Source organism: Ailuropoda melanoleuca, chromosome 6 (genome assembly GCF_002007445.2).
Source record: "Ailuropoda melanoleuca isolate Jingjing chromosome 6, ASM200744v2, whole genome shotgun sequence".
Lineage (NCBI taxonomy): Eukaryota > Metazoa > Chordata > Mammalia > Carnivora > Ursidae > Ailuropoda > Ailuropoda melanoleuca.
In genome coordinates, this window is record NC_048223.1 from 32,753,055 (window position 1) to 32,780,180 (window position 27,126).

A 27,126-nucleotide genomic window follows, 5' to 3' on the forward strand; every position below is an offset into this window, starting at 1 on the left:
ATTCTTGATCAGGAGTTATATTCACTTGTCCTGACTCCTTAATCTGTTTCAATCTGTAACAGTCCTTCTTATCTTTCGTGACCTTGACGTTTCTGAAGAATCCAGGCCAGAGCCACCCCGTCACTGGACATCAAAGTTGGTTTGGAGAGCAGTATTTCGTAGCTTCAGTTGATGCAAAAGAAGGGGAGGAAAACATGTTTGGATCATGGCGCACACCTTATCTCGATTTTTGTGCTTTTCTTTTCACAACAGACCCTTTTGTAAACTTCTTATCTGAAGTTAATAGTTAATAGTTCACGTGGAGCTTAACTGCAGGTCCTAGTCAAAAAAAAAAAAGAGAGAGAAAGAGAGAAAAGAAAGATTTACCTCAAATGCCACATCCTTGGGACAACAGCTAAAACTTACCGAGGGCTCATCACCTACCAGCTCCTATTCTATGAACTTGACATGAGTGACCTCATGTAATCTTCCCGCCCGCCCTGCCATAGGGCTACTACTGTTTTTCCCATTTCATTGCAAGCATCTGAACTCTCAGTAATTATGCAGTTAGTTACTGCGGTACAGGGTTTGACGCGATGACAGATCTGTAGCTGTTCACCCCAAACCCACGCTCCCGCTTTCACGGTGTGGGGTGGTTCCTGACTGACAGCTGTGCAGCCAGACGTGTCCTGCCATCTGTGTCCACGTGGCCATGCTGCTAGTTCTCACCGGTGGAATCAGAGTAGATGGGGTGTTTGTCGCTTCCTTTCGGAGGCTCTTAAGGGGCAGGATTCTCTACTCTTTCCATTTCAAAGCCTTATTTTTCATATTTTATAGATCAGGAAACAGAAACAAATCCAGGTGTAGAAACTGCCTGCTTCCCTGCTGGACTGCTCCCTGTCCTGCCATGAAATTGTCCCCCTAACACCACCCTAACCCCCATCATACTGTCCTATTGGCCAGTCCTGATTCTTTCACAGCAGGTTTTTTTGTTTTGTTTTTTTAAGATTTGGCACAGAGAGAGAGAGAGAACAAGCAGGGGAGCAGCAGGCAGAGGGAGGGAGAAGCAGACGCCCCGCTGAGCAAGGAGCCTGATGCCGGGCTGGATCCTAGGATCCTGGGATCATGACCAATCCTGGGATCGTGACTGGAGCTGAAGGCAGACGCTTAACCCACTGAGCCACCCAGGCACCTCCCTCACGACAGTTCTGTAGCTGAGATCCCCTTGTTCACTTCTTTGTTACTCTTTATGGTGGGTCTTCTCACTAGGACCCGAACTTCGGAGGGACAGTGACCTCGCTATCTGGGTCACCTCGGGGTGCCTCGCTCCTGCGGTGGTGCCTGGAGCATAGGAGGCACTCACAAGTTTTGGGGGGTTTTTTAATGAATGAAAGCATATTTTCTTGCCAAAGCCCCTGGTAATAGCACTCTTTTCAAAAAGGTCAGCTTGGAGGAAATGCTTGAGACCTGGATCTTCCTTGGACGATGTGGTAATGCCGCGTGGGGAGCTGCCTGCGGAGGGCTGGGGCGTGGGCCCCAGTGTGGGAAGGGCCCCTGTGCCAGGCCTGGAAGCACCATGGTGCCCGGGGCAACAACTTCAGGCCCGGGGGCGGGTCTCCCTGCAGAAGGAGGAGAGGCCGAGGAAGACGCGGGTGAGACCCCAGCAAGGAGAGATTAGGATGCCTGTCCTGGAGTGTCTGATAAAGGTCCAGTTGCTGCCCCAGCTGCCAGCACAAGGGCACCTCTCTTTCTTGTTTAGTTGAGCTGACAGGTTTCCATGGACTCACCCAGTCCAAACAGTGGCTTCCTGCACCCAAGCAGAGACAAGCCGAAGGATGAGGGAACCGTCTGTTTGTCAAGCTGTCAGGACAGGACTCCGAATTTAACACAACGTCAGGAAACATTGAATAGTGGTGTTGCTGTATTGGGTTAAAGGCTGGAAGAATCAAATGCCAGACGCGGCAAGCTCGCTTTTGGATTTCTATTCCTGGCTCAGGTACTCACCCTGTGGTGTGGTCCTCGTCACTGCCCTTTGCCTGGCAGGGCGCTATTTCAAGTGACTTCATCAGATTTTTGGTGCCTGTTCGGTCCCAGCCCTGGACCGGGACTGAGACCGAGGCCCCGGTGATGAACAGGGCAGACCCACATCTCCCCTGTGGGCAGGAAATCCAGACTCTGACAGGTGTTATGTTTCATTCCCTCTGAGGCACCACTGTTTTAGGCACTGCTAAGAAAGAAAGAAAATGGTAATTCCATGACAGATCTCTTACTTAGAATTTTTTGTTTATGCTCAATGGAAGAGTTCTTTTATTTTTATTATTTACTTATTTATTTGAGAGGAAGAGAGAGGGGAAGGGCAGAGGGAGAGGGAGAATCTCAAGCAGGCTCCATGCCCAGCGAGAGTGCGACTTGGGAGCAGGGGCAGGGCTCGATCTCAGGACCCTGAGATCGTGACCTGAGCCGAAATCAAGAGTCGGACACTTAGCCAACTGAACCACCCAGGCGCCCCTAGGAAAGTTCTTTTAGACTTCATTAAATAGAGATTTTATATACTCTTATGAATATATAAAAAGAAAAATCTATGAAGGAAAATAAATTGCTTAAGATAATCCTACAACCTCTTTACCGTCAGAGCCCTCCTCTTCTAAATTCCTTTTTTTTTTTAAAGTATTTTTACACACCCTATTGTCCTTTGTGCCATCAAAAGTGTGAGCAACGGAGCATTTTTTAGAAGAGTCCGTAAAAGAACTAAAAGCCGTTGGTGCTGGCTCGCAGGCTGGTTTCCGAGTCCCTCTCTGGCGACGATGCTAAACATACTTGGTTCCCCATCCCGCCATCTCAGCCTCACAAGCCTCTGGTTCTCTGGGCTTCAGGGACTGCTCCACTCTTGTCTCTGGAATGTTCTTCCGTGCCACTGACACCCTTGCAAGTGTTTTGATGCCGGCACATGGGCACACGGCAGGCAAAGATAACTACTCCGCAAATACTGTCTGGTCTGGCCGACAGTGTTTGTAAGTTGCAGCCCTGACTCGAGGGAAGTAAACATGAGCCAGATCGAGCATCTTTGAATCGGTGAAGTGTGGTTAGTGTAAGGGTGGTGAGCGTCATGAAGGAGGAAGTATGGGACACTGTGAGCACAGATAACAGGGGTCCTCCGTAGTTCGTAGTCAGACTTCCTTGGGGAAGGAACCCTCCCTGAGTATAGGAAGGGGCAAGGCAGGAGGAGAAGGCAGAAGTGTCCTGGAGGAGGGAACAGCCTTTGCAAAGGCCCACATTGAAAGAGAGAAAGTACAGGGTTTAAAAGCCTCTTGGTCAGTTCATGAAATGGGCTTTTTGGTGGTGGTAGAATGTGGAATTGCTGCTAGCCACAGAAATTAAAAACAAAATTCACCCATGGCCCCCACATTCCACAAATTCCACAATGGTCTATTTTGGTCCTCGTCCGAGTGTGTACATGAAGTTTGCGGAGCTGTAATCCTACTGATGATAATCATGGATTCTGCTTCCTCTCTTTTTTTTAATCACAAAATTCAATATTTAGTAACATGTCTCTGTTGCTATAAAGTCTTCATAATTGTGCATAATATGTACAGTCATCTAAATGGATATTCTTTAATTTACATAACCATTCACTTTTGAACATGTGGGCTGTTTTTGAGCTTTTAACTCCTATAAATGATATTACATTGAACATTTGCGGAGGTTGGCAAACTATAGCCCCCATCCAAATCCGGCCTGCCACCTGTTTTTATAAGTAAAGTTTTATTGGAACACAGCCATACTCGTTCACTTATGTACATTGCATATGGCTGCTTTTGCACTATGACGGCAGAGCTGAGTAGTTGTAATAGAGGTTGTATGGCCCTCAAAGCCTAGAGTATTGACTTACTGGTCCTTTACAAAAAAAAATTTGTCAACCTCTGGGGGCACCTGCGTGGCTCAGTCTTTTGAGCATCCAAGTCTTGATTTAGGCTCAGGTCATGATCTCGGGGTCATGAGATCAAGCCGCACAACGGGCTCCATGTTTAGCCAGGAGTTTGCTTAAGATTCTCTGCTTCTCCCTCTGTTCCTCCCCACTAGTGTTCTCTCTCTCTCTCAAATAAATAAATAAATAAATAAATAAATAAATAAATAAATAAGAATTCACAAAGTCTAAAAGGGTAAGTTGGGAAAAGTTTCTACACACCTCCTTTGTGCTGCCAGCCTTCCCTGTGGCAACATTGTCTTTACAGTTTGCTTACACTCACTGTCGGTATATTGCTTTTTAAAGTTTTCATTACGGGAAATTTTCAGCATAAGCATGCTGAGAATATTATAAGGACCCCACGTCTACCTGTCACCCAGCTAGAGCAATTATCAATCCATGGCCAGTCTTCTGTCATCTATGTCTCTGATCTACCCCTCGGATTATTTTGGAGCAAATCCTAGACTCCATATTTCAGGATGCATTCTTTTTTAATAACAGACACTTATGTTATATTACTACTGTCACAACTTAAAAAACGAAAAGGAATTCTTTAACATCATCAGATATCCAGTCTGTTCAGGGTTCTTCAGTTGTGTGTGTGTGTGTGTGTGTGTGTGCGCACGTTTAAACAATTGGTGTGTTGAAATCAAGATCCAAACAAAAACCACACATTGTATTTCATTTATATGTCTCTCAAGTTTATTTATTTATTTTAAATTAATTTTTTTTTAAGACTGAGCACATGTGGGAGTGGGGGTGCAGAGGGAGAGAGAGAATCTTTTTTTTTTTTTTAAAGATTTTATTTATTTATTCGACGGAGATAGAGACAGCCAGCGAGAGAGGGAACACAAGCAGGGGGAGTGGGAGAGGAAGAGCAGGCTCACGGCGGAGGAGCCTGATGTGGGGCTCGATCCTAGAACGCCGGGATCACGCCCTGAGCCGAAGGCAGACGCTTAACCACTGTGCCACCCAGGCGCCCCGGGAGAGAGAGAATCTTAAGCAGGCCCCACACCCAGCGTGGAGCCCAACACGGGACTTGATCTCAAGACCCTGAGATCATGACCTGAGCCAAAATCAAGAGTTGGATGCTTAACTGACTAAGCCACCCAGGTGCCCTCTCAAGTTTCTTTTAATCTGTGCATTCCTCCACCTCCTTTTTCCTTATAATTTATTTCTTGAGTAAACCTATTCATTCATTCCTTTGGTTCATTCCCGCTGAGTAGATGTGTCTGAGTGCATCCTTATGGTGTCATTTAGAAGTTCTCCAGTCCTCTGTACTTCCTGCAAATTGGCAGTTAGGGTTAGAGGTTCATCAGATTTGGATTTGTTTGTTGCAAGACCACGTCACGGGTGGTGATGTGTATTTCCATCAAGAGGTACATGATCTCTGGTTATCTCTATTTTCATGGTGTTAAGATTGATCAGTGGTCTTACGTGTTGTCAGTCTGATCCCTCCATTGTAAGGTGGGCACCTTGCTTTTTTTGGTGCTTTTCACCTATTTTAATTTAACAGTATATGTTAGAAGTCATAGCATGGGGTTCTGTGATACATAATTACTCATTTGCTTCTTTCCTCACTCAGTGTCTGCCCCACAATTGCCAGCTGGTGCAGGGGACATGTTTCAGATCTGTTTCCAGGGAACCTTCTCCACCCCCTCAATCCAAATGACCAACCTAAACTTTTTTGGTTCCATTTTTATTCTTGACTTTGCATTGACTTTGAAAGTTTGTGCTGCTTGTTCTTCATAATGATGCTTCAACACTGCATTTGTAGTTCCTATTTGGTGCAAATCTCTGCTCTTCCCTTCACATTTGACATTTCTTACTAAGCCGCCTTCTATTGCCGTCTTCCTTTAGGAAGAGGTAAAGTACAAATTACTGAGGTAATAAATATTCAAATCGCACAGACCGTCTGCCACTGAACAGATGTCCACTTTAAGCCAGTATCCATCTCTGTTCCTTGGGGCCAAGGAGAAAGGTGAATAAAAAAATAAAGGCCGGGCACTTCAGGAAGAGCCCTCCCTACTGGTAGGAAAAGGGAAGCTGATGAAGTGATGGTTTCTATAGTTCCTCATTCACACACAGAAAGAGACTCTTTCCAGAAAATTCAGTGAAGGAAGAGGTGATGATAACCCAAGAATGTTATGATACAGGGCCTACGGACCGCTCACGATGATAGAATGTTCCATGGACCCGGTGAGGGTTTTATTTTGCACTTAATACATGTGGAGCATGTAATTTCTGCCCGGTGCTGTGCTCAGTGCTTTTCCAGTATAACCCTCTAAATGGAGTACCGTTTGTCATCCCCACTTTCCAGATGGGAAAACTGAGGCTCTGGGAGGTGATGTAGCTTTCCCAGGTCACACAGCTAGTTAAATCCCCACTGCTGGAGTGAGATCCTGGTTTAGTCACCTGACCTCTTTGTGCCTCTGTTTCTTTGTGAAATGGGGATGATGATATCACCTGGTCCCTAGGCAATTATGTAGATCCTATATGAAGTATTTGAGTTCTGAGAAAGTATTAATTATTCTATCACCTCCTCTCAGTGCCTAATGAGATCTTTAACCCTTTCTCCAGAATTCAATGGCATCTGTTCTTAACATTCATAATAGTCCTATTTCCCACGAGGTCTTCATCCTCTTTTTCCCCTTTGTGTCCCCTTCTTATTTCTTGGAGTCCATGCTGGTCCTTTTGATGGGAAAGTTAGATTGGCGTAGGTCAGTGTCGGAATGAGGAGAGCACTCACTCACCCTCAGCCCGTGTATGCAGAGCTTTTATTTTGCCCTTAGCTTTTCAGTATTGAGCACGTCGTACGTGCCAGGCTCATATTCTTTTTTGAGGAGAGCACTCACTCACCCTCAGCCCGTGTATGCAGAGCTTTTATTTTGCCCTTAGCTTTTCAGTATTGAGCACGTCCTACGTGCCAGGCTCATATTCTTGACCCGACAAAGAGGTGTCGAGATGATGAAGAAAGAACATAGGCGTGGCTCTTGCCTTTGCCACCCGTCAGCTGAGTAGCCNCAGAAGAGCCTGATGTGGGGCTCGATCCCATAACGCCGGGATCACGCCCTGAGCCGAAGGCAGACGCCTAACCGCTGTGCCACCCAGGTGCCCCCAGGCTCATATTCTTGACCCGACAAAGAGGTGTCAAGATGATGAAGAAAGAACATAGGCGTGGCTCTTGCCTTTGCCACCCGTCAGCTGAGTAGCCCCGAGTCAATCATGTTGCTTTCCTTGGGCTCAAATTTCTCTCCTGTGCAGTAGAGGGAAAATGTTGAAGATCCCCCGTTGTTCTAGGTGTTATGTGTGCGGACGTGTGTGCTGGGTCTGAATGTGAATCTCTGGGCAAGTTCAAAAATACCTGGGCCCTGGCATGAGCGAGCTGTGAGTGTTGAGGGGCATGCCATTCCCACAGCAGGGGCATTTCTGGAAGGTTTTTGCTGTTGTTACTAATAAAATTCCAGGGCAGAAAAAAGGTCAGAGTGCTGAAAAAAGCACTGTGGAAATGCCACAGTGAGGTCTTACAAAGCGTAGTGAGGGCTGTGGCTCTGAATTTTTTCTCACCCCAGACCTCGCACTCTGTGGTCTGGCAGCGTCATTGCACCATCTCCCTGCAGATGTCTTTTTTTGGGGGGGTTTTTTGGTCATAGCTTTGTTGAGCTGTCATTCACATACCGTACCGTTTAAGGTATTCAGCTCAGTGGTTTTTAGTATATTCGCAGAATATGTGCTGCCATCACCACAATTAATATGAGAACTTTTAAAAGAGTTCTACCTTTCCACAAATGCATGGAGTCATGTCTCTATCACCACAGCGTGATAGAGGACAGCCCCATCACCCCACAGAATGCCCCTGTGCTGTCCCTTTATAGTCAGTCCCTCTCCCTGCATTGTAACCCCTTTGCCTTGCCATGTCAATATGTACCCATAAAGCCTTCTGGGATTTGGTTGGGATTTCTTTGAATCTGTGTATTGATCTGAGAGAATTGGCATCTCCCAATCCATGAACATGTTATACCTCTCCATTTATTTAGGTCTTCTCTGATTTCTTATATCATTATTGCAGTTTCAGCAGGCTCTAAAGCTAGACTTATACCTAATAAATATTTCTTTTTTCTTTTTTTTGGTGTTCCTCTAAATGGTCCTATGTGTTTCTAATGTTTGATTTCAGTTGTTCATTGCTAATATACACAAACGCGCTTGATTTTTGTATATTGATCTCGCAGCCTATGACATCGCTAAACTCATGCATTAGTTCTTGAATCTTTTTAGGGAGATTCTTTAGTATTTTCTACATAGGCAATCCTATCGTTTACAAATAAGGAAGTTTTCTTTCTTCCTTTTCAATCTATATGTCGTTCATTTCTTTTTCTTACCTTAGTGCAGCTTCGGGAAATAACGCAGAATAGGAGTGGTGAGAGATGACAGCCTTTCCTTGTTCCCTATCTTAGGGGGAAAGCATGCAGCCTCACCACTAAATCTGATGTTAGCTGTAGACTTTTGCATGTGTGTCCTTTATTGGGTTAAGGGAGCTCCCTGCTGTCCTCATTTGCTGGAAGTTCTTCTCATGAATGGGTATTGAATTTTGTCATGTACTTTTTTGGCATCAATTGATATGCATGTTTGGTTTTTTTTCTTTGGTCTGTTAATATGACGTATACATCGATTTTCAAGTGTTGAGCCAGCCATGCCTTCCTGGAATAAAATTTAGTCACTTGTCCATTTATATGTTTTTATATATTGTTGGATTTGATATGCTAATATTTTGTTCAGGGATTTTGATAGACTAGAAAGAGTTTATCCGTAAGCTTACTAAGGATTCAACCCACTTTCAGTCCATCCTTTGAGACATTCACATACTAACAGTCTGATGTGGGTTACTCATTATCCTTGCCTCTCTTTCCTCTTCCTGTGACTGCTGTTCTTTTTGGCTTTACCTATGTCTCACTTCTGACCACATGTTAAAAAAAAAACAAAAAACATGAGATTATGAACTCATATACGAAACAGGATTTAGGAAGAAGCATGTGAGCCCAGTAGCTGGATTCAAGTTGAGAGGCCTTCCCTTACTGAGGTGCTAAATGCCCCACTACCAGCACTGCCCAAGAAGTCTGTGTGTTTGTGTTGGATCTATCCCAGTGGTCCCTTCCCCATCAGCAGGTGTATGAGGGGGCTTTGTTTAGGACACGCCCTCTCTGCTTCCTTCAAAGGCATCCAGGCCCGGGGCAGAAGCAGGGCTGCTTCCTGGGGACTGAAAGGCTCTCTTTCTTTGTCTCGTCACCAGGCAGCTTTTGTGGCAGCAAAGAGGACTCACAGTGACCCTGCAGGTCGAGTAAGGGGAAATGCAGGGAGTGGCTGAGTGCCAGCCTTCCTAGGTTATTTTTAATAAGTGAAGGCCAAGCGGGTGGAGAACTTTCTGAAAGGAGGTCTTTGTTTTCACCTGGCATGCAGATGACTCAGAAGTGAGAGAGCGGAGGAGAATGCAGACATCCGAGAAGGGCCTACTTGACACCTGCCTTCTGAAATAACTCTACTGAACCTGGGGATGCAGGTCACAGGAGTCGTGCCTTTGATCTGGGGACAGGGTAGCCGGAGGAGGGAGGCAGAAAGGGCGAGGTGTCCAACCCCCTGCCCCCCAAGCATAGGCAGCCAGATGGCAGGCAGGAGAGGTCCTCTCTGAGGGGCTGCTCTCCAGAACGGGGTCAGGGAACAGAGGAGGGGGCAGCTAATGGCCTGCAGAAGGGGTGAGGCCTGGCAGATTTTTCTTTAATCTGTGATTTCGTGCGTGGAAATGTTCGGACAGATGGAATTGCCAGCTCATTTTGATCACTTCGTCAGCACTCTGAGGAATCTGCGGCAGCTCCCTCCCTACCGAGCTAGCAAAGGGAGTTTCCTGCTGGAATGCACCAGCTGCATGGACCTGGTGGTCGGAGGGGGTCTGCTCCTTGCATCGTCATGCAGTGTCATGCAGCCTGGGTCCTCGTGGGCCACCGGCTGCCCTCCTCTCCCACCCGTCCCCTCTGGCTGGTGCTCCGAGTCTAGCCCTCATTGTCTTGCTAGAACTAACACAGCCTCCTCCTAAACTGACCCGAGTCTCTTCTCCCCCATCTCCAGCCCACCTGTTACTTGGATTAGGTGTCCAGAGATTCAGCTCTGCCTGTGGGTCTTCTCTGCTCCGTGACCTTCACTGGCTCCCCGTTGCCCACCAACTATGTCTACTGTCTCAGCCTGGAATCTGATGCCCACTCCTCCCTGCCGGCTTCATTCCCATCATGCCCTTACGCATGTGTGGGGTTTGCCCCAAGTGGACAGCTCACCTAGTCTCGAATACGCCCTGTGCCTTTGCACCCCTAGGCCTTCCTTTGTCACGCTCCCTCTGCTGGAAGCCCCCACGTTGCCTTCCCTGCCTGTTCAAATCCTCCCTCCTACAGAGTCCTCACGAGGGCCACGTCTGCTTCTCACAGAGGACATGCCTGACCTTCTCCCTTTTCCAAGACCCTTCCTCACAGATTGCACCTCCCGGATGGCATTTGTCCCGTTTTCTTTTAAGGTACTTGTTTCTGGGTCTGAAGCTCCTTACCCTTTAGGACAGGACCTGTGTCTAAGCTGTCCTTATAGTGCGCTCATCTCCTAGGGACGATATATGCCCGTAGAAGAATCACTGTTTAAGGGCTACTCTGTGCTAAGAGCTTTGCAAATATCCCATTTACTCTTCCCAACAAACCCCTGGAAGGACTTTTAATACCTAATCTTTGTTGAGTGTTTACTAGAGATGTTCCAGGCTGTTCTAAAAGTTTTGCCCAAACCGGCTCATTTAATCCTCGTGTGAAATCTATGTGGTAGGTTTTATTATCCTCCTTTTAAAGATGAGGAAACTGAGTCCCAGAGTGGTTGACTGGCCCACTAATTATTGTGTTTGCTGAGTGACTATTGGACCTGTAGATGCTTTCGTGCTCCCACTCAGCTGTGCTTCCTCTGATTGGGCACCAGCCTCTGGCCAACACTCACGACTCCCTTCTCTCCTCCTCACTGGGTCCCGTATGCTGATCATACAGCCTTAACAACTGTGGTTTTCCAGCAGTGACACATGCTTACAATCCCTTAATGGTTCTTGTATACTCGCCTTGTCATTTTTTATCCCAGACTAATTTCTTCTTCCCCAGGCTGGCACTTTTTTGGCATTACGCTGCCTAGGTTTTTAATCAAGGCCTCCCACGCCCACAATCTCAGATTCAACAGGCACTCACTTCTGGCACCAGACCCGGGGCTGGATGCCAGGCCTCCTGCTGGGACTGGCCCCACAGCTTCTCCAAATATTTACTTCCCCAGGACAGCCGCCAAAGTACAGGGCAGCGTAACTAGTTCTCCTACATCACGGTTTCCTTAGGATTGTCTTTGGCAAAGGGGAAACCAGTGTCGCCGTGTATCCCTCGTGCCGAGCACAGGGCTGGCAGCATGGTTGGTCCTTCAGAAATAATCACTAAATTTATAGCTTTATTCTTTTTTCCATTTTATTTTATTTTTCAAGATTTATTTATTTATTTCAGAGAGAGAGAGTGTGTGAGCGCAAGCGGGGAGGGGGGGCAGAAGCTGACTCGCTGGGGAGCCTGGAACCCAACGTGGGGCTCCATCCCAGGACCCTGAGATCATAACCTGAGCTGAAATCAAGAGTCAGACAGTCAACCAACTGAGCCACCCAGGTGCCCCTCTTCTTTCCATTTTATTTTATTTTTTTATTTTATATTTTTTATTTTTTTAAGATTTTATCTATTTATTTGACAGAGAGAGACAGCGAGTGAGAGAGGGAGCACAAGCAGGGGGAGTGGGAAAGGAAGAAGCAGGCTTCTAGCGGAGGAGCCTGATGTGGGGCTCGATCCCAGGAATCCAGGATCACGCCCTGAGCCGAAGGCAGACGCTTAACGACTGCGCCACCCAGGCGCCCCTCTTCTTTCCATTTTAAAGACTAGGGTTGCCTGACGGGGAAACCAGGGCCGTTCTGGAATCAGAAATATGAGTTAGCTTTTGCTGTCTGACAAATAGTCATAAGCCTTTGGTGGCAAATAACAATAAGTGTTTATTGCTCACATGACTGAGGTCGGCTGGGGTTGGTCCTGCTAATCATGAACTAGGCTTGCTTCCAAGGCCGGGGGTTGGCTTCTGTCATCTGATGTGGGCTGGGTTCTGCTGGGATCCCTGGAGTGACGCAGCACTGTCCACCTGTCCCCCACCCTCTGGGACCCTCGGGCCAGTAGCCTGAGTAAAGAAAAGGGGTGCGAGGGACGCCTGGGTGGCTTAGTCGGTATAGCGTCTGCCTTCGGCTCAGGTCATGATCTCAGGGTCCTGGGATTGAGCCCTGCTCCGGGCTCCCTGCTCAGCGGGGAGTCTGCTTCTCCCTCTCCCTCTGCCCCTCCCCCTGCTCATGTTCTCTCTCTTTCCAATAAATAAATAAAATCTTTCTTAAAAGGTTGGGGGAATGGGAAGATGGCATGGCCACAAAGCACACGTTAGGCAGTATGAACTCGTCAGACCCACAACTGACGTGTGCAGTGGCACGTGGAGTGCGTGCGGGTATATTTGGTAGTCGGATCTCTTCTCAAACGAAGTCCTACCGACAAGTGACTCCTACAAGCTGAGCTGTGCAGGGGATGCAGCGCCGGCCCTTCTCTGTCCTGCTACTTCTCCCTTGTGGATTCACGGCGACAGGGCTGCCCAGACCAAGGGCTCTCAAAAGCTGCCTCCGACCGTCACCAGCATTGTTCCTCTATGGGGCCATTCTCCTGTCATCCCCACCACGGTGGAGTCATTACACAATATTTCGCGGCCAGACTCTCAGGGGTGACAGCTGCCTTCCCCCTGAGCCTGGCCCGAGAACGTCTCTGCTGAGGGGACCCGTGGAAGCCAGAGTCCCAGGTGCGGGTCACAGATGTTGGCTGTCTCTCAGCTGCACCCACCGCTGCCCTCTGGACAGATCTCCACTTCCCTGTGCGAAGAATCAAAACCCGAAACCCAGAACAATTCATATGCTGCTTTCAAAACAGACCAAGCGGGGCCTCTTCTGTTTTCGTCCCTGCCCCAGCTACCCTGGTGGCATATGAAGTTACCCCAGAGTTTGGTGGCATAGAACAAGCACTTCTCTGGACTTCTGTGGGGCAGGAATTTGGGCAGGGCACAGTGAAGAGGGCTTGTCTCTGCTCCGTAATGACAGGGCCTGGGCTGGGGAGACTTGGAAGCTGGGGCTGGAAGGGGCTGATGTCTCCCTTGCTCACGTGTCACAGCTGATGCTGGCAGGTGACCGGGGCTCTTAGCTGGGGCTGTTGGCCGGACACCTACACATGGCCTCTCCGAGAGTCAGAGCCTCCTTATAACATGGTAGCAGGGTTCCAGGGGTGAGCATCCTAAGACAGAGGGCCAGAAGAAAGTCAGTTTTGAGATCTGTGACCCAGCCTTGGGAGGCATGCCGTGTGTTTTCCATCACATTCTAGGTGGCCAGCAAGGCTGCCGAGTTCGGGGGAGGGGAAATAGATTCTGCTTCTTGGTGAGGAACAGCAGGGTTCTGGAAGAGTCTTGTGAGACTGGACATGTCGCTGGGGCCATTTTGGGGAGACACAGTCAGGGACAGTGCACAGAGAGAGTGTTGGGTGCTGTTTTTACACCTCATTACTGAGGCCAAGGGAGTGAGACCATGTGGCTGCAGAGAGCTGGGTTGAGCCTTTCGTGCCAGTCCTCCCTGCCCCCCTCCAGACCACCGAGCCCTGGGGAAAGCTTTACAAGTTAGGGCTTTGCTGATACGTTCATCTGCTCAGTCTCACAGCTTGGGAAAAACATAAAAGAGGCAGGAAGCGGTCTCCTGTGGTTCAGAAGCACATTCTGGAGCCAGATGGAAAACCTGAATCTCACTTCTGTGCATACAGCTCTGCGACCTGGGGCAGATGCCTCTTCCATGCCTCAGTTTCCTCGTCTGTGGAATGGGGGCAATAATGGAATTTAACCCATGCTAATGAAATTAGCCGTTCATGGAAATAATTATCATTATCAGTATTATTTCAGTACTTATAAAAAAACCTCAGGTCCCAGCAAGGGTTGTAAGCCCTGCCCCTGCCCCCTTCCAGTCCTGGAGAAGATTCCTTGGCAGTCACACTCTTTTATTTTGTTAATCGCCTCATCAGGGAGCCTCTGAGAAACACTAGCGCCTTCTACCAGTGAGACCATGGCTACAAACAGGGGTCCTACCCAGCTGATTTTATCCAGTTTTCTAGGTCTTACAATCTTAAAAAAAGAGCATTTAATAGATTTTCTATGTTTTCCCATTTCTGAATTAATATGTTGTGTTGACTGTAAGACCCACCACTGATTTTAGAACCTAGGGGCAGGGGAAGGTCAGGAGCACTGTTTGTTGTAAACTACATTCCAATCTCAACTGCATCAGTGTGCGTGCGTGTGTGCGCGTGCCTGTGTGTGTGTGGGGGGGGGGCTTTACAAATTAAAATTAAGGAAGCACATTATGTTCATTACAATTTAGAAATACAGGAAAACACAAATGGAAAAATTAGAACCTCTTATGACACTTCTGAGAGCTGGGGGGACACCAACGGGCCAGCTGGTCCAGAGCATAAACTGGGATTATCCTGAACAAACGAGAGCGTCCACACCCCTCACCGAAAACCCTGAGTTACAGTGAGCACGAAACGCACGCTGGGGACTTGGCTTCCATTTTTTCTCTCGGCATACATGCAAGTATATTTTCACACTGCGACCTTTTTCACTTTGGGACCTCTTTTATATTTATTACCATGTTGGGAATATCTTCCCATGTTCTTAAAGCAAGATGCTTTGAAGTATGTTTGCCGTAATTACGGAAGTAATACATTTCAATATAGACGTTTTTGAAAATATGAAGAAAACACACAGGGAATAAAAATCACCCACAATGCCATCACACCAGAATTTTTACGGCTAATATTTTGTCTGTGGTTGCGTCCTTTACCTATATTGTTTCTAGTTTTACTTGGGTGGTGGGTGGTGGGAGGAATTACAGCTGTGTGCCTGATTTTTTCTTCCCTTAGCTAGCTGAACATTTTCCTTAAATAGGTATATAGTATTTTATCCTCAGGGTGAGCCATAATTTAATCAATGTACTATTGAATATTTTGGTTTTTAAAAATGTTTCCACTTTTATAACATTCTGTGTTATTCTTATAAATAAATCTTGGTTTATATCTGTGAGTGTTTTTTTTTTAAATCCATGAGTGTTTTTTTTTTTAGATTTTTTTTTAAAATTTATTTATTTGACAGATATAGACAGCCAAGCGAGAGAGGGAACACAAGCAGGGGGAGTGGGAGAGAAAGAAGCAGGCTCCCAGCGGAGGAGCCGGATGTGGGACTCGATCCCGTAACGCCGGGATCACGCCCTGTGCCGAAGGCAGACACCTAAGGACTGTGCCACCCAGGCGCCCCCCCATGAGTGTTTTAATAGGATAATTTACTAGAGATGATGCTGTTGAATCAAAGGATATGCATTTGTTTAGAGATTTGGTAGTTTGATGTTAAGTCCAGAGGTACACGTGTTCACTGATTCTATCCTCACAACGTCCTTATAAGGTGTTCTGTCTGGGTGAGGAACTTGAGGCGTGGAAATGCGAGGTCTCACAGCTAGAAAGTGGCAGCAGCCATTGAGCTGAGGTGGTTAGTTGTACCAAAGTCAAGCTGCCTGTCAGAAATAAAATGGAATTTACGTAGACTAGAACTGATGGCTGGGGCATCCACTCTCTTCTCGTATCTGTGCAAGGTCACCAACCTCTCTGGACTATATGGACAGCCGTTCCTGGAAGCCCGATACTTAATCAAAGGAGGGACAAAGGTCTGGTCCAACTCAATAGGACAAGCACTTGGTGAGTGAGTTCTCTCACTGAATGGTTCCTTTGTGAGACCCAGGGAGGCCCCGACCCTGCCTGGATATGCAAGAAAGTTTCATCTCGTGAGGGGCACGAGACCGGGAAGAGGATATGGTAGATGGGATGGGAGTGAGGTGCTGGAGGAGGGAGAGGCCCCTTTTCTGGGGAACAGAAGGGTGGAGAATGCTTCATGGACAGCATAGAACTGTATGATACGGTAGCCACTAGCCATGTGTGGCTATTTAAATTTAAATCAATTAAACATAAATTAAGAATTCAGTTCCTCAGTCACACCAGCAACATTTCTTTTTTTTTTTTTTAAGGTTTTTTTATTTATTTGAGACAGAGAGCAGTAGGGAGGGGCAGAGGGAGAAGGGGAGAGAGTCTCAGGCAGACTCCACACTGAGCGTGGAACCTGACACAGGGCTGGATTCCATGACCCTGAGATGGCAGCCTGAGCCAAAACCAAGAGTTGATCGCTTGACTGACTGCGCCACCCAGGCGCCCCTCACCAGCCACATTTCAAGTGCTCCATGGCCACTCGTGGCCATTACCTACCATGCTGCACAGCACAGGTCTAGGAGCCTGTGTGTGGCATCGCCTGACCCTGGATCCAGCTGACTGAAGCAGAGACTGCATTGTCAGCAGGACGTACGGGAGAGCCAAGGCCTGTGCAGTGGCCTGGCTCTGGGCGGTGACTGGTGGAAAGGGCTGCTCCCTGTGGAGAGTGTGGTGTGAGAGGGGCTCAGTCCTAGAGCAGGTGGCACGGTCTGGGGAGAAAGACGCCCACGTGGAGCTGTGTCCTGAGCAGTGAGGGCTGCCCACCAGCTCTTCCTGAGGCCTGTTCGGAGCAGTGCTGAGGTGGCTCCCGTGTCCTCACAGCAAGCATCGTCATCTGAGGTGACCTGGGTGGGTGGCTTGCTCCCTGTAGCCTCAAGTCTGGCAGAGTTTTCCCTTTATATCCTTATCTCAGCACTGACGGACCAGGTAAAGGTGCCTCCTAGAGAAGAAGCAAAGATAAACAAACTGGAGATGAGGGGCGCCTGGGTGGCTCAGTTGTTAAGTGTCTGCCTTTGGCTCAGGGTGTGATCCCAGGGTCCTGGGATCGAGCCCCATGTCAGGCTCCTCCGCTGGGAGCCTGCTTCTTCCTCTCCCACTCCCCTGCTTGTGTTCCCTCTCTCGCTGGCTGTCTCTCTCTCTCTGTGTCAAATAAATAAATAAAATCTTTAAAAAAAACAAACTGGAGTTGAGAGAACTGGCCATTGGGAAAGGGTTTAGAGGCCCCTTAGCTTCTAGAGAGCAGGGGTCTAGAAGCCAAAGGTATTGGTAAGACTCAGAAGGAGCAAAGGTTTGAAAAGAATTAAGTCGAGGTGTTATGGGGCAGCCGCGTCATTAGGGAAGGAATGGGTCTCATCCCAGTGTAAGGCTTCTCACTTCTTTTTCTGCTCACAAAGGCTCTTGGGCTTGTAAAATCACACCATGCATTTCCAGACATCTCAGGTTCTTGGTTATGGTTTCCACACCCCACTGCCAAGTTGATCAAAGCAGCTTGGCTGTTTTTCTGATCAGTCCTGGAACAACATTGCTCCGGAATGTTCCTTGTATTCTTGGCTGAAGGTTGGCCATGCTGTGTTCAACCCACCTTGTACCAAGAACCGTGGAAAGCTGCAGGCAGCAGCTGTCTACCTGGGACCCACCTGGTCCCCACCCCAGGGCACCTCTTCTCTCGTTCAGACCCCGGGGTGCTTGCTTGCCTCAGAGGCTCCCTCTGCTCTGGTCCTTGGGCTGTTGACTCCTGTGAGTGCAGAACCTTATTGCCCCGTCTGCCTGTGGTTGGAATTCGGCTTATCTGAAGAAACCAAAAACTGTTGTCTGTTCTTGGATGAAGCCCCATAGCATCACGCGGCCAGAATTGCTCATGACGTGGGATTATTGCCTTATAGTTTTAAAGATAAAAGTAACAACTCCCTAACTCCCACTGGTGCCTTTATGTAACAGGGATGACTGCAAATTTCAATCCCTTCCCCCCCCCTTTGTTATTAGTTATTTCCCTGAGCTTATTGGGCATCGTATTTTTAGCTCTTTGTTATGGACAATGTCAAATCTATACAGAAGTAGAGGGAATAGCACAGTGAGTGGTCCGTAGCCCTCAGCCAGCAGCCACGATCACCAGTCCATGGCCAGTCCTCGTGGAGCTATATCCCTGCCCACTTAATCCCCCCATATTGTTCTTTAACAGCTTTATCGAGGTATAATGTACATACCATAAAAGCTCCTGGTTTTATGTGTGCGATTCAGTGATTTTTAGTGAATTGGCGGAGTTGTGCAGCCCCTTCCATAATCCAATTTTAGGATATTTTCATCACCCCCCAAAGATCCCTTATGCCCATTTGCTCCCATATTGTGAGGCAGACCTTCCACCGTGTTTTATCTCATCCATAAATATTTCAGTAAATTTCTAAATTGCTGGGCGTCCTATTCGCTGGTCATGATGACATCTGCTCGGGCTTCCCCTCTTCTGCTTATGGGGAAGAGCAAAGCCCTGCATTCCGTGCTGCCTTTCGGTAAACCCTGGAGAGCTTGAGGGGAAGTGATTACCGGAAAGAGGCCGCCCCCCGCCTGCCCACCCTGTTTACCCCAGGAGTGCTGTTGAGAATCCAGCTTAACCCCAGGCTCAGATCTCAGTTGACCGTTGAAGGCCTGCGCGCTTGGGGATACAACAGGGAATTAGTCGTGACCCCCGCCTGTGTGCCCAGGGGTGAGCTGTGTAGACACTGAGGAATAAGGTGAGCAGGGGCGGCCTCAGCCGCGATACGAGATCAAGAGTCAGCTTTTCTCAAACTGAAGCGTCGTTCTGGCGTGGTCTACATCAGAACCGGTGCGTACGTATTCAACACGCTTCCTGATGACCCCTTGCTTCTGGGTTTGAAAGCCCTCTATGTTTCAGGCTGCACAGGCTAGAGTGAGTGTCCTGGTCTCATCCCACATGTAAAGGTGGGACCTCTCCAGGGTGATGCTGTTACTAACTTCCTCTACTCCCCCATCCACCTCACTCCCCTCCCAGGCATGAGTGAGGGGGAATGGGGCCCCCTACAGTGCCTGGAACACAGAAGGGTCTCACATCCATGGAGGACCCAGGTACCATTTAGGGTTCCTGGCCCTGAAGAAACAACCGAAGGGTGATTAAAACGCCCATCATCATGGGGCTTACATTCAGGGATGACAGCCAAAACTAATAATAATAAATAGGTAAAAATAAACAGATTGCTAGGCCATGATAAGGGCTCTGGGGCAGAATAATTAAATAAGTTGCATCTACAAATGATAAAATAATTATCTTTTTGAAAAGCAGTATATGTCCAGTATAAGCCAATCTTTGAAAAGAAAAAATAATACATATATTATTTAAAAACACCTGTGTGGAAAGAAATACTCCAAAAGGCCAGGGGTGGTGGTTATCTCTGAGAAATGGGATGATAGGTGATTTTTATTTTCTTAAATAGATATTTGCCTGAATTAATTTTCTATCATGAATAAGTATTGATTGTATAATTTGAGTAACTTTGGTTTAAGCAGGAGACTTGACATAAACACCATTCCTAACAGACCATTTCTTTTTTTTTTTTTTTTAAGATTTTATTTATTTATTTGAGAGAGGAAGAGAGAGCACAAGCAGGGGGAGGGGGAGAGAGAGAGGGAGAAGCAGGCTCCCCACTGAGCAGGGAGGCCAGTGCGGGGCTCAATTCTGGGACCCTGGGATCATGACCTGAGCCAAAGGCAGACGCTTAACCAACGAGCCCCCCAGGCGCCCCAAGTTCTTCTAAATTTCTTGTGATCTTTGGAAAACCCTGTACTTTTCCTTCTGAAAAGTTTATAATGAAGAAATTGTGGTGGTGTAAATGGGTGTTTGTCTCTTCCTGTAGATTGTAAGCTCCAGGAGAGCAGGGACTGTGTCTGTTACATTGATAATGATTCTGTCAATAGTGCCTAGCACAAAGGAGGCAGAAAATAGTTTTTGAATTGTGCATCAACAGAAAGGAGTGTAAGTTGGAACAAACACCCACCTGAGCCATTCCTCTCTGTCCCGTTCACTTTGCTGACATGCATTTAGTAGCCAGAGTTGAGGCTGGAGGGCCTGGGAGACGCAGCTCCCGGGGCTCCAGGGCTCTGGCCATCACTGCCATGGCAACGGGACGCTCTCTGCACGTGCTGGGGAGCGTGTGCTGCAGCTGGCAGGCCTGGGTCCAAGCCGGGTGATTGGTGCAAAGCTGCTTTCTGTCTCTGTAGCTCAGCCTCCATTCTGTGACCCCACATTATCAAATGGGCAAGTCCTCGTACAGCACTTCGAGCTTGGCTCACAGCGAGCGGTCAGTGTTGTACTGCTTGTGCTCTTCTCATCGTGGGGAGCCATGCCGTTATTCGTGGCTGAATCCTCCCATTCCCTGTGGCGTCTCCACATTGTCTCAGCTGCCCCTGGTCCTCTCTGCTGACCCATTTCTCGGGGAGTTGACCACCCCCGGCCCTGTCCTTCCGCTTCCATACGTAGACAAAGCAGCACGTCCTCCCCCAGTAATGGCAGGAGCAAGAGGCAGAGAATGTTGCTTTTGTACTTGAAATTCAATCAGCCACAGCCGAGACCAGGAAATCGAGTCAGATACTGAAAGAGAAACAATCTAGAGAAACTATTACTTGGAAACTAAACAAAAATTTGTGGTTTTAGTTTGGTTCGCTATAAGCACAAAACCACCGAGCTGGCTACCTAGTAAATGTCAGTTGTGCTTCTCTGATCCTTTCTGATATGATGATATTCTTGACAAGTTGAGCGTTCTGTCGCGGTACTCTAAGTGTGATCTGATGCCCTTTGCCAGCGAAGGGCAGTGGTGACGTGCGTGACATGATGCTTGCCCAGATTGCCATTCAGGCTCCGTGGTGGAAAATCAAGTAGGGACAAGGGGAGCATGGCCTGGCCTGAATCACAAGCAGAGAATGTTCTGGCTCAATCACAAACGAGGCGCCTAGAAACCCTTACACCCCACTCTCTGGGAGAGCCTGAATGCCAGACCCCCTGGGGCGGTTATGAGCCTATTCAGCCAACTTGAAAAGGTGTCCAAGAGTAGCCTCCAAAAGTCATTCATTTTTTTTCTACATGCCAGGCATTGTGCTGGGTTCCTAAGTGAAGTTTAATGAAAAAGCACAGTTCTCTTCTCAAAGCACTTGAGGCAGTAAGGGAGGGAGACACATGTTTTTTGGGGTTTGGGGGTTGGAGTGCAATAGAGTGTCGAGGAGCTGTCACGGAGGATGGCAGGATGACCCCAGAAACCATTCATTCACCCGATGTTGAATTCAGTACCTATCACGTGCAGGGGACTCTGCTAGGAGCAGAGACTAAGTGTGAAACCGACAGAGTCCCTAGAGTAGTTGGGAGAAGGGTAGTGAACAAGGTAACCAACAAGCAAATACACATTTAGCCAACAAACAAGTAGATACAGTATCAATCTCAAAGGTTCCATCAGGGTGAATACGGGGGGACTCTGAGGGGTAGCGCGTGAGGCGTTCTAGGAGCCCCGTGTGCCCAGAGAAGCAGACGTGGCTGGGACCAGAGCCTGCAGGTGGAGTGTCAGACAGAAAACCCAGAAGCTATAAAAAATGATGCATAGATTTGACTGCATAAAAAATTTTAATTTCAGTAAAAGACTAAAAATAAAGGCGATGGACAGAATATATTTGCAATATCTGTAACAGACAATAGGTTAATCAGAATATATCAAGTCCACAATAAAAATACAAGCGAGACAAATAGGCCAAGAATATGATAAGGCAGTAACCAATAAACTTACGAAAAGATATTCAACCCACTAGTCATGAGGGAGATGAAGGTTAAATAAAAAGATACCATTTCCTTTCTTTTTAAATACTGATAATAATCTGTGCGGGGGAACTCCTCCTTTTTTTGGATAGCGTTTTGGCAGCAGACATCAAAATCTTCCATGTGAATATGCTTTCACTTAGTCATTTCACTTCTGAGAACCTTTCAGAAATGTTCGTGTGTACAGAAAGTGTGCCCAAGGGTATTCTCTTGCAGGGTTGTTTGTGTTAGTAAAAAACTGGGGAATGTGATCGATGCCCATTAGCAAAAGGTTGTTTAAGGTAGTGGTTCTTGACCAGAGGCAGCTTTGCCCCCCGAGGACCTTTGCCAACATCTGAAGACGTTTTTGGTTCTTGCACCTAGGGAAATGCTCCTGGCACCTCGTGGGTGGACACCAGGGTGTTGCTAACCATGCTACCGGACAGCCCCTGCCAAAAATTACCCAGCCCCAAAAGCCAGTAGTGCTGAGGTCAAGAAACACTGGGTCGAATAAAGCCACAGCCAGTTGAAAGAAAAGGGTAATCTGTGCCATTAAAGATCTCCAAGACTTGTCATTTAAAAAGAATGCTTTTTTTACAGCTTAATATGTGATTTTTTTATAATACAGGAAAAGAAAATAGCAAATTTGGAAAACCGCTAAATAATCCGTTCTCCCCAGAGGCAGCCAGTTTCTTATGTGTCCTTCTGGAAATAGTCCCAGCATGGACAAGCATATTTGGTTTTTAATAAGCTGCAGTACTTTGCTGCAATGGTTACGGTCGGAAACCAGTGCATTAATTAGCGGGCTGCTCGACACCTGCACCTGAGGACTCCTGACATAATGTGTTTTCGATTATTCCCCCTCCCTTGTGCTTTTGATGGCATTTTTTATTTTTGGCCACAGAACAGAGCTGTGTGCTGGGGCTTGGGAGGATGGGAAGGAGCCTGGACCAAGAGTCTGATATTGGTGAGCGAGACGGGGATCCGGAGGAAGTAAGTCGGGTGAGGGTTCTCGCACGTGGGTGTTAATGAGATTCCACCGGGGCTGTTTGGTGGTGATGACCAGTGGGGGCTTTAACAGGAAGGTGGGGGGAAATTTCCTTCCACCGCAGGGCAGAATTCAGCGAAGTTATAAGCATATCAAATTCCTCTTCCTGCCTGCGCACAGCCAAGCAAAGGCATTTAGGGGCCCGCTCGCATCTACAAATGCACTTTGCAATCACTGACTCAACCCACCTCTGACTTTTTGAACAAGCCTGGCTTTCATCTCCTGGGCTTTTCCAGAAAAGCCTCTTAGAGTTGGGTCTGAGACCTTTTGATGTTGGCTTTCATCAGCCACTTCTCTTTCTCCTGCCTGTCCCCCTCAGTGAAACATTATTCCAAGGTCAGGATCCCCCCCCCCCGCCACCGCCCTGTGAGAAGGTGGGGTTGGGTGACTGCCTGCATCCAGCCGCCCGGGGTCTTGAAACGTAAGGTGTCTGGTGCCATCTTCAGACAGAGGCAGGCACGCTCATGAGACCAGACTTGGCAGAGGCATGGGAAGATCAAGCTTGCTTGAGGGAATGTTCCAGGGCACAGACTGTAGGCAGCAGGTGATTTCTTCCCTGAGGGACCCCCGCACACACACACACCTGGGCTGAGACCCTGAGCAAAGCTGCCTGGCACCTGGCTGTGGAGACCGGGATGTTTGAGTCACAGAGTTGTGGTGGAGGGACATGGTTTCCCTCAGGTCGTGTCAGCCTGCTTCATCTGTGGAATTGAAACCCGCGGCTGCTTTCACAAAAATCATCTCTTCTTGCTAGTAAGAATTCTGATAGGATGAAGTCAGAAACGACACAGTTTGGGGGAGGGGGGTTGGTTTCGGTCTGAGACGATTCCAGTGACTCTGAACAGTGCCACAGCTGGTTTGTGAGACTCTGGCTCTGGGTTGAGGGGGCTGGCAACATTACATTTAAATCCCTGGATGTGTGTGCTAGAGATTTGCAACTTTCATGGCAGTTCAATTTAAAAGAACACACCTTTATGAGGGGAGCTAGAGGGCCCCCCCAGGAAACAAGTTAGTCCGTTGGATGGTATACGCATTTAAGTTACTCTAAACAGAACCACGTGTGCATTCCAGAAACCTCCCAGCCTTCCTCACTCAGCCCTGAAATCAGAACTCCTCCTTCAGGTTGTCTGAATTCCACTGTGTTTTTGATTTTTTTTTTTTAAGATTTTATTTATTTGACAGAGAGTCACAGCGAGAGAGGGAACACAAGCAGGGGGCGTGGGAGAGGGAGAAACAGACTTCCTGCTGAGCAGGGACCCCGATACGGGACTCGATCCCAGGACCCTGGGATCATGACCTGAGTCGAAGTCAGACGCTTAACGACTGAGCCACCCAGGCGCCCCTGATTTGCTTTTCTAGCTGGAAACAAGAAGAGGTCTGAGGGGGCTGTGGTTGGGGTGGGGGTGGGGGCTAGCAGTACCCCAGGACCTTTTCTCCACGATGGTCTGGCTTGCTCATTCTTCCGCTTCACCTTTCTGGCTGCCCCCAGAATATTGTTCTAGATGATTCAGGGGTCTCTAGCATTTGAGGTTACCTGTTGGCCTTAGAAGAGTTCTGAATAGTTTGCTGTCAATTAATTTTTTTAAGTGCACTGGCTAAGATGCTGGCCATTTAAAGTAGAAATGAGTGAATTATTGGACAAAAAGGAGGCTTTTAGTTGCATGCATTAGTGTATACCATCTGTGGTCTAAATGAAATTTTCCAAAATTGGGATTCTTGGAAGAAGAGCACATGGTAGGCGGCCTTAGGCCAATTGGACAGAATTTGGGAAGTCTTCTTTCACAAGAATGTTTTCCAGGGGGCTCTAAGATGGTTTTGTGGTACAGCAGTGACATCTTTCATTCTGCAAGGTCCTCAGCCCTGGGAGTGCAGAGGGGAAGACCTGCACAGACCCCTGTGTTCACTGGGAAACTCCCGCATCTCTGTGTCACCATGAGAAAGAGGTGACTGTCACAGGTGAAGAGTCGTTCAAATTAGTCTAATCTTTGCATTAGGCACAGATTCGCTTCTCCACCTAGGAGGGGTATTGCATAATCCTGAGTGCTCTGCACTTTAAGGTGGGCCTCAAAGGCCCCAGTGCGGGAGGGGTCAGCGGGAGGTGGGGAGACCCGTAGACCCAAGGCCTGCAAATGCGGACTGAGGAGCAGCGAAGCCCTGGTGAGCTCGCCCAGTCCTGCGTGAAGCAGAGCTCCCCTCGGAGCTTTAAAACAACCTCAAGGCGTGAATCATTGTATTACTAAGGCTGGCTGGCTTGAGAGGAACCGAAAAAATGAAAATACTCACGTTGCTCATTAGCAAAGGGGAATACGCAAATGTCGAGGGTCCCTCTGTGTCAGAGTCCCTCTGCTGTTTGGATTTGGCCAGCAGAGTACTCCCTGCACACGCCTTCATCCTCATGCCAATTCTCTTCTCACCCCTGTGCCTGTGCTGAGGAATTTGCCAGAGTGCTAGGAACGAGGGGCTTGAGAAAACACGGCGTGTTTCACACTGACCCTTTTAACTGGTGTTAGATCCATTTTGTGATTTAATGCTTGTTATAGACTCACATTTTCTTTTCTTTTTTCTTATTCTTTTTTTTTTTTTTGAGAGAGGAGAGTGAGAGAGAGAGAATGAGCGGGGTGAAGGACAGAGGGAGAAGCAGACTCCCCGCTGAGCAGGGAGCCCAGTGTGAGACTCGATCCCAGGACCCCGGGATCATGATCTGAGCTGAAGGCAGACGCTTAACCGACTGAGCCACCCAAGCGCCCCTAAACTCCCATCTTCTACATCCGGTTCTCCATGACAGCACGATAGTCTGGGCCACATTTGAGACCAGGTGGTTCTTTGTTGTGGGGGCCGTCCTGTGCGTTGTGGGGTATTTAGTGGCCCCCCTGGCCTCTCGCCACTAAATGCCCACAGTGCCCTCCCGTAGTGCCGACAACCAAACCAGACATCGCTGAGTCCATAGGACACAAAACCTCTCTCTCTCACACACACGGCCTTTGTTCACTGTTCTGTAGGAATGAGGCAGTAAAAAATCATCTTTCTCCTAAATTAGTTGTACTTTTAAAATGGATCCTAAGGGTTTACATACATTTAACACCTGTGTTTTAGTGGTTTATTCCCTATGTGGGATAAGTAAGATTTTATTCTTTTTGAGTGGCCCTCACAAAAACTCAGAATCTTCTCTTTCCTCTTCCCGTCTGCTGTCCCGTGGGATTCATATGTTGCTAATAATTTACCAGACCTGTTAATTCATTCATAGGTCCGTAATTTATTAATCCTGCACATTCATTCATTTGCAGCCGTATACTTGGCGAGCTCTCACCACATGCCCCGTGGTGAGCAAGCCCCTCCTTGAATAACCAGGATTCCTGTCTGTTTCGGAACGTGGCCACCGTCCTCAGCTTGTCTGTGAGGAGGGCTTACGTTCCGGGAAGGCAGAACTGCATCTGACACGGAGGAACAGATCCTTGGAGTCAGACAGACTTGCGTTTCCAATCCCACCTCCATGCTTATGAGCCAGGTAGCCTTGAACTAGTTGCTGAACTGGTGTACCTCGGTTTCCCAGTGTGAACATGGGGGTGATGTCCTCTCTGCGGCAGATTCCTGTGAGGCCTCAAGGAGATCGTGTACATCAGGCATCAGTAAATGCTAGCTTACCGTCCACCAGCTGGTGAGTTGTGACATGGGAGTCGCCATCTTTGTGGGCCCAAACCGGTCAAGTATTGGCAACTTCCGCAGTTCCGCCTACTAGGTAAATAAACGGAATGATTCTGCTCGGTTCTTTTCCTGCGTTCCTGCCCTCTCTCGGAGGAGGCGTCCTGCTGGCACCACGTAACACACCCCAGAGGACAAAGCCCCTGGGCTGCGTTTACAGCTCACGTGGGTCTTAAGCGCGGGCGCTCTGCGAGCTTGCCCTTCCCCAGCCTTGCAGCCGGCTCGTGCGGAAATCCCTGCGGTGGCAGCAGCTCCTCCGGGTGCTCCCGGGGCGTCCGCCGTGGGCCGGCCTGTGACTGCCGTGTCTCTTTCTGTTCCAGGTCACTCTGCTGATTGCCTTCATCTGCGTGAGGAGCTCGGTGAGGGTCAGCCACAGCGCCTACAGCTACTTTGAAGTGGTCGCCGTCTGCAACTTGATCATGATCCTTGTCTTTTACCTGGTGCACCTCTTCCGTCTCTACCGCCTGCTCACCTGCATCAGCTGGCCCCTGTCGGTAAGGGGGGGCCCGGCAGTCAGGATGGGAGCTGGGGCCCCAGACCCAACGGAGTCCCTCCCATCTGCCCCTCCCCCACCGTCCCCTCCTCCTCGGTCATCTCCTCCTGCTGCAGCCCTGAACTTCCCGCTGTCCGGGGGGGCATCTCTGTCCGCCTCCCGCTGGTTTCTAAACCTCACCTTCCAGCGACAAGAAAGCTGCGT

The 27,126-nt window shown here is 48.3% G+C and overlaps 1 protein-coding gene across 1 annotated transcript in view; it reads left to right on the forward strand.

Annotated features, from left to right (window-relative positions):
• Positions 1-27,126, forward strand: part of CMTM7 (CKLF like MARVEL transmembrane domain containing 7) — a gene marked incomplete at its 5' end in the record, with an annotated part of 52,516 nt that overhangs the window by 13,782 nt on the left and 11,608 nt on the right. The window contains 1 exon segment of the mRNA XM_034661832.1: positions 26,750-26,923. Coding sequence (XP_034517723.1) covers positions 26,750-26,923 — 174 coding nt within the window.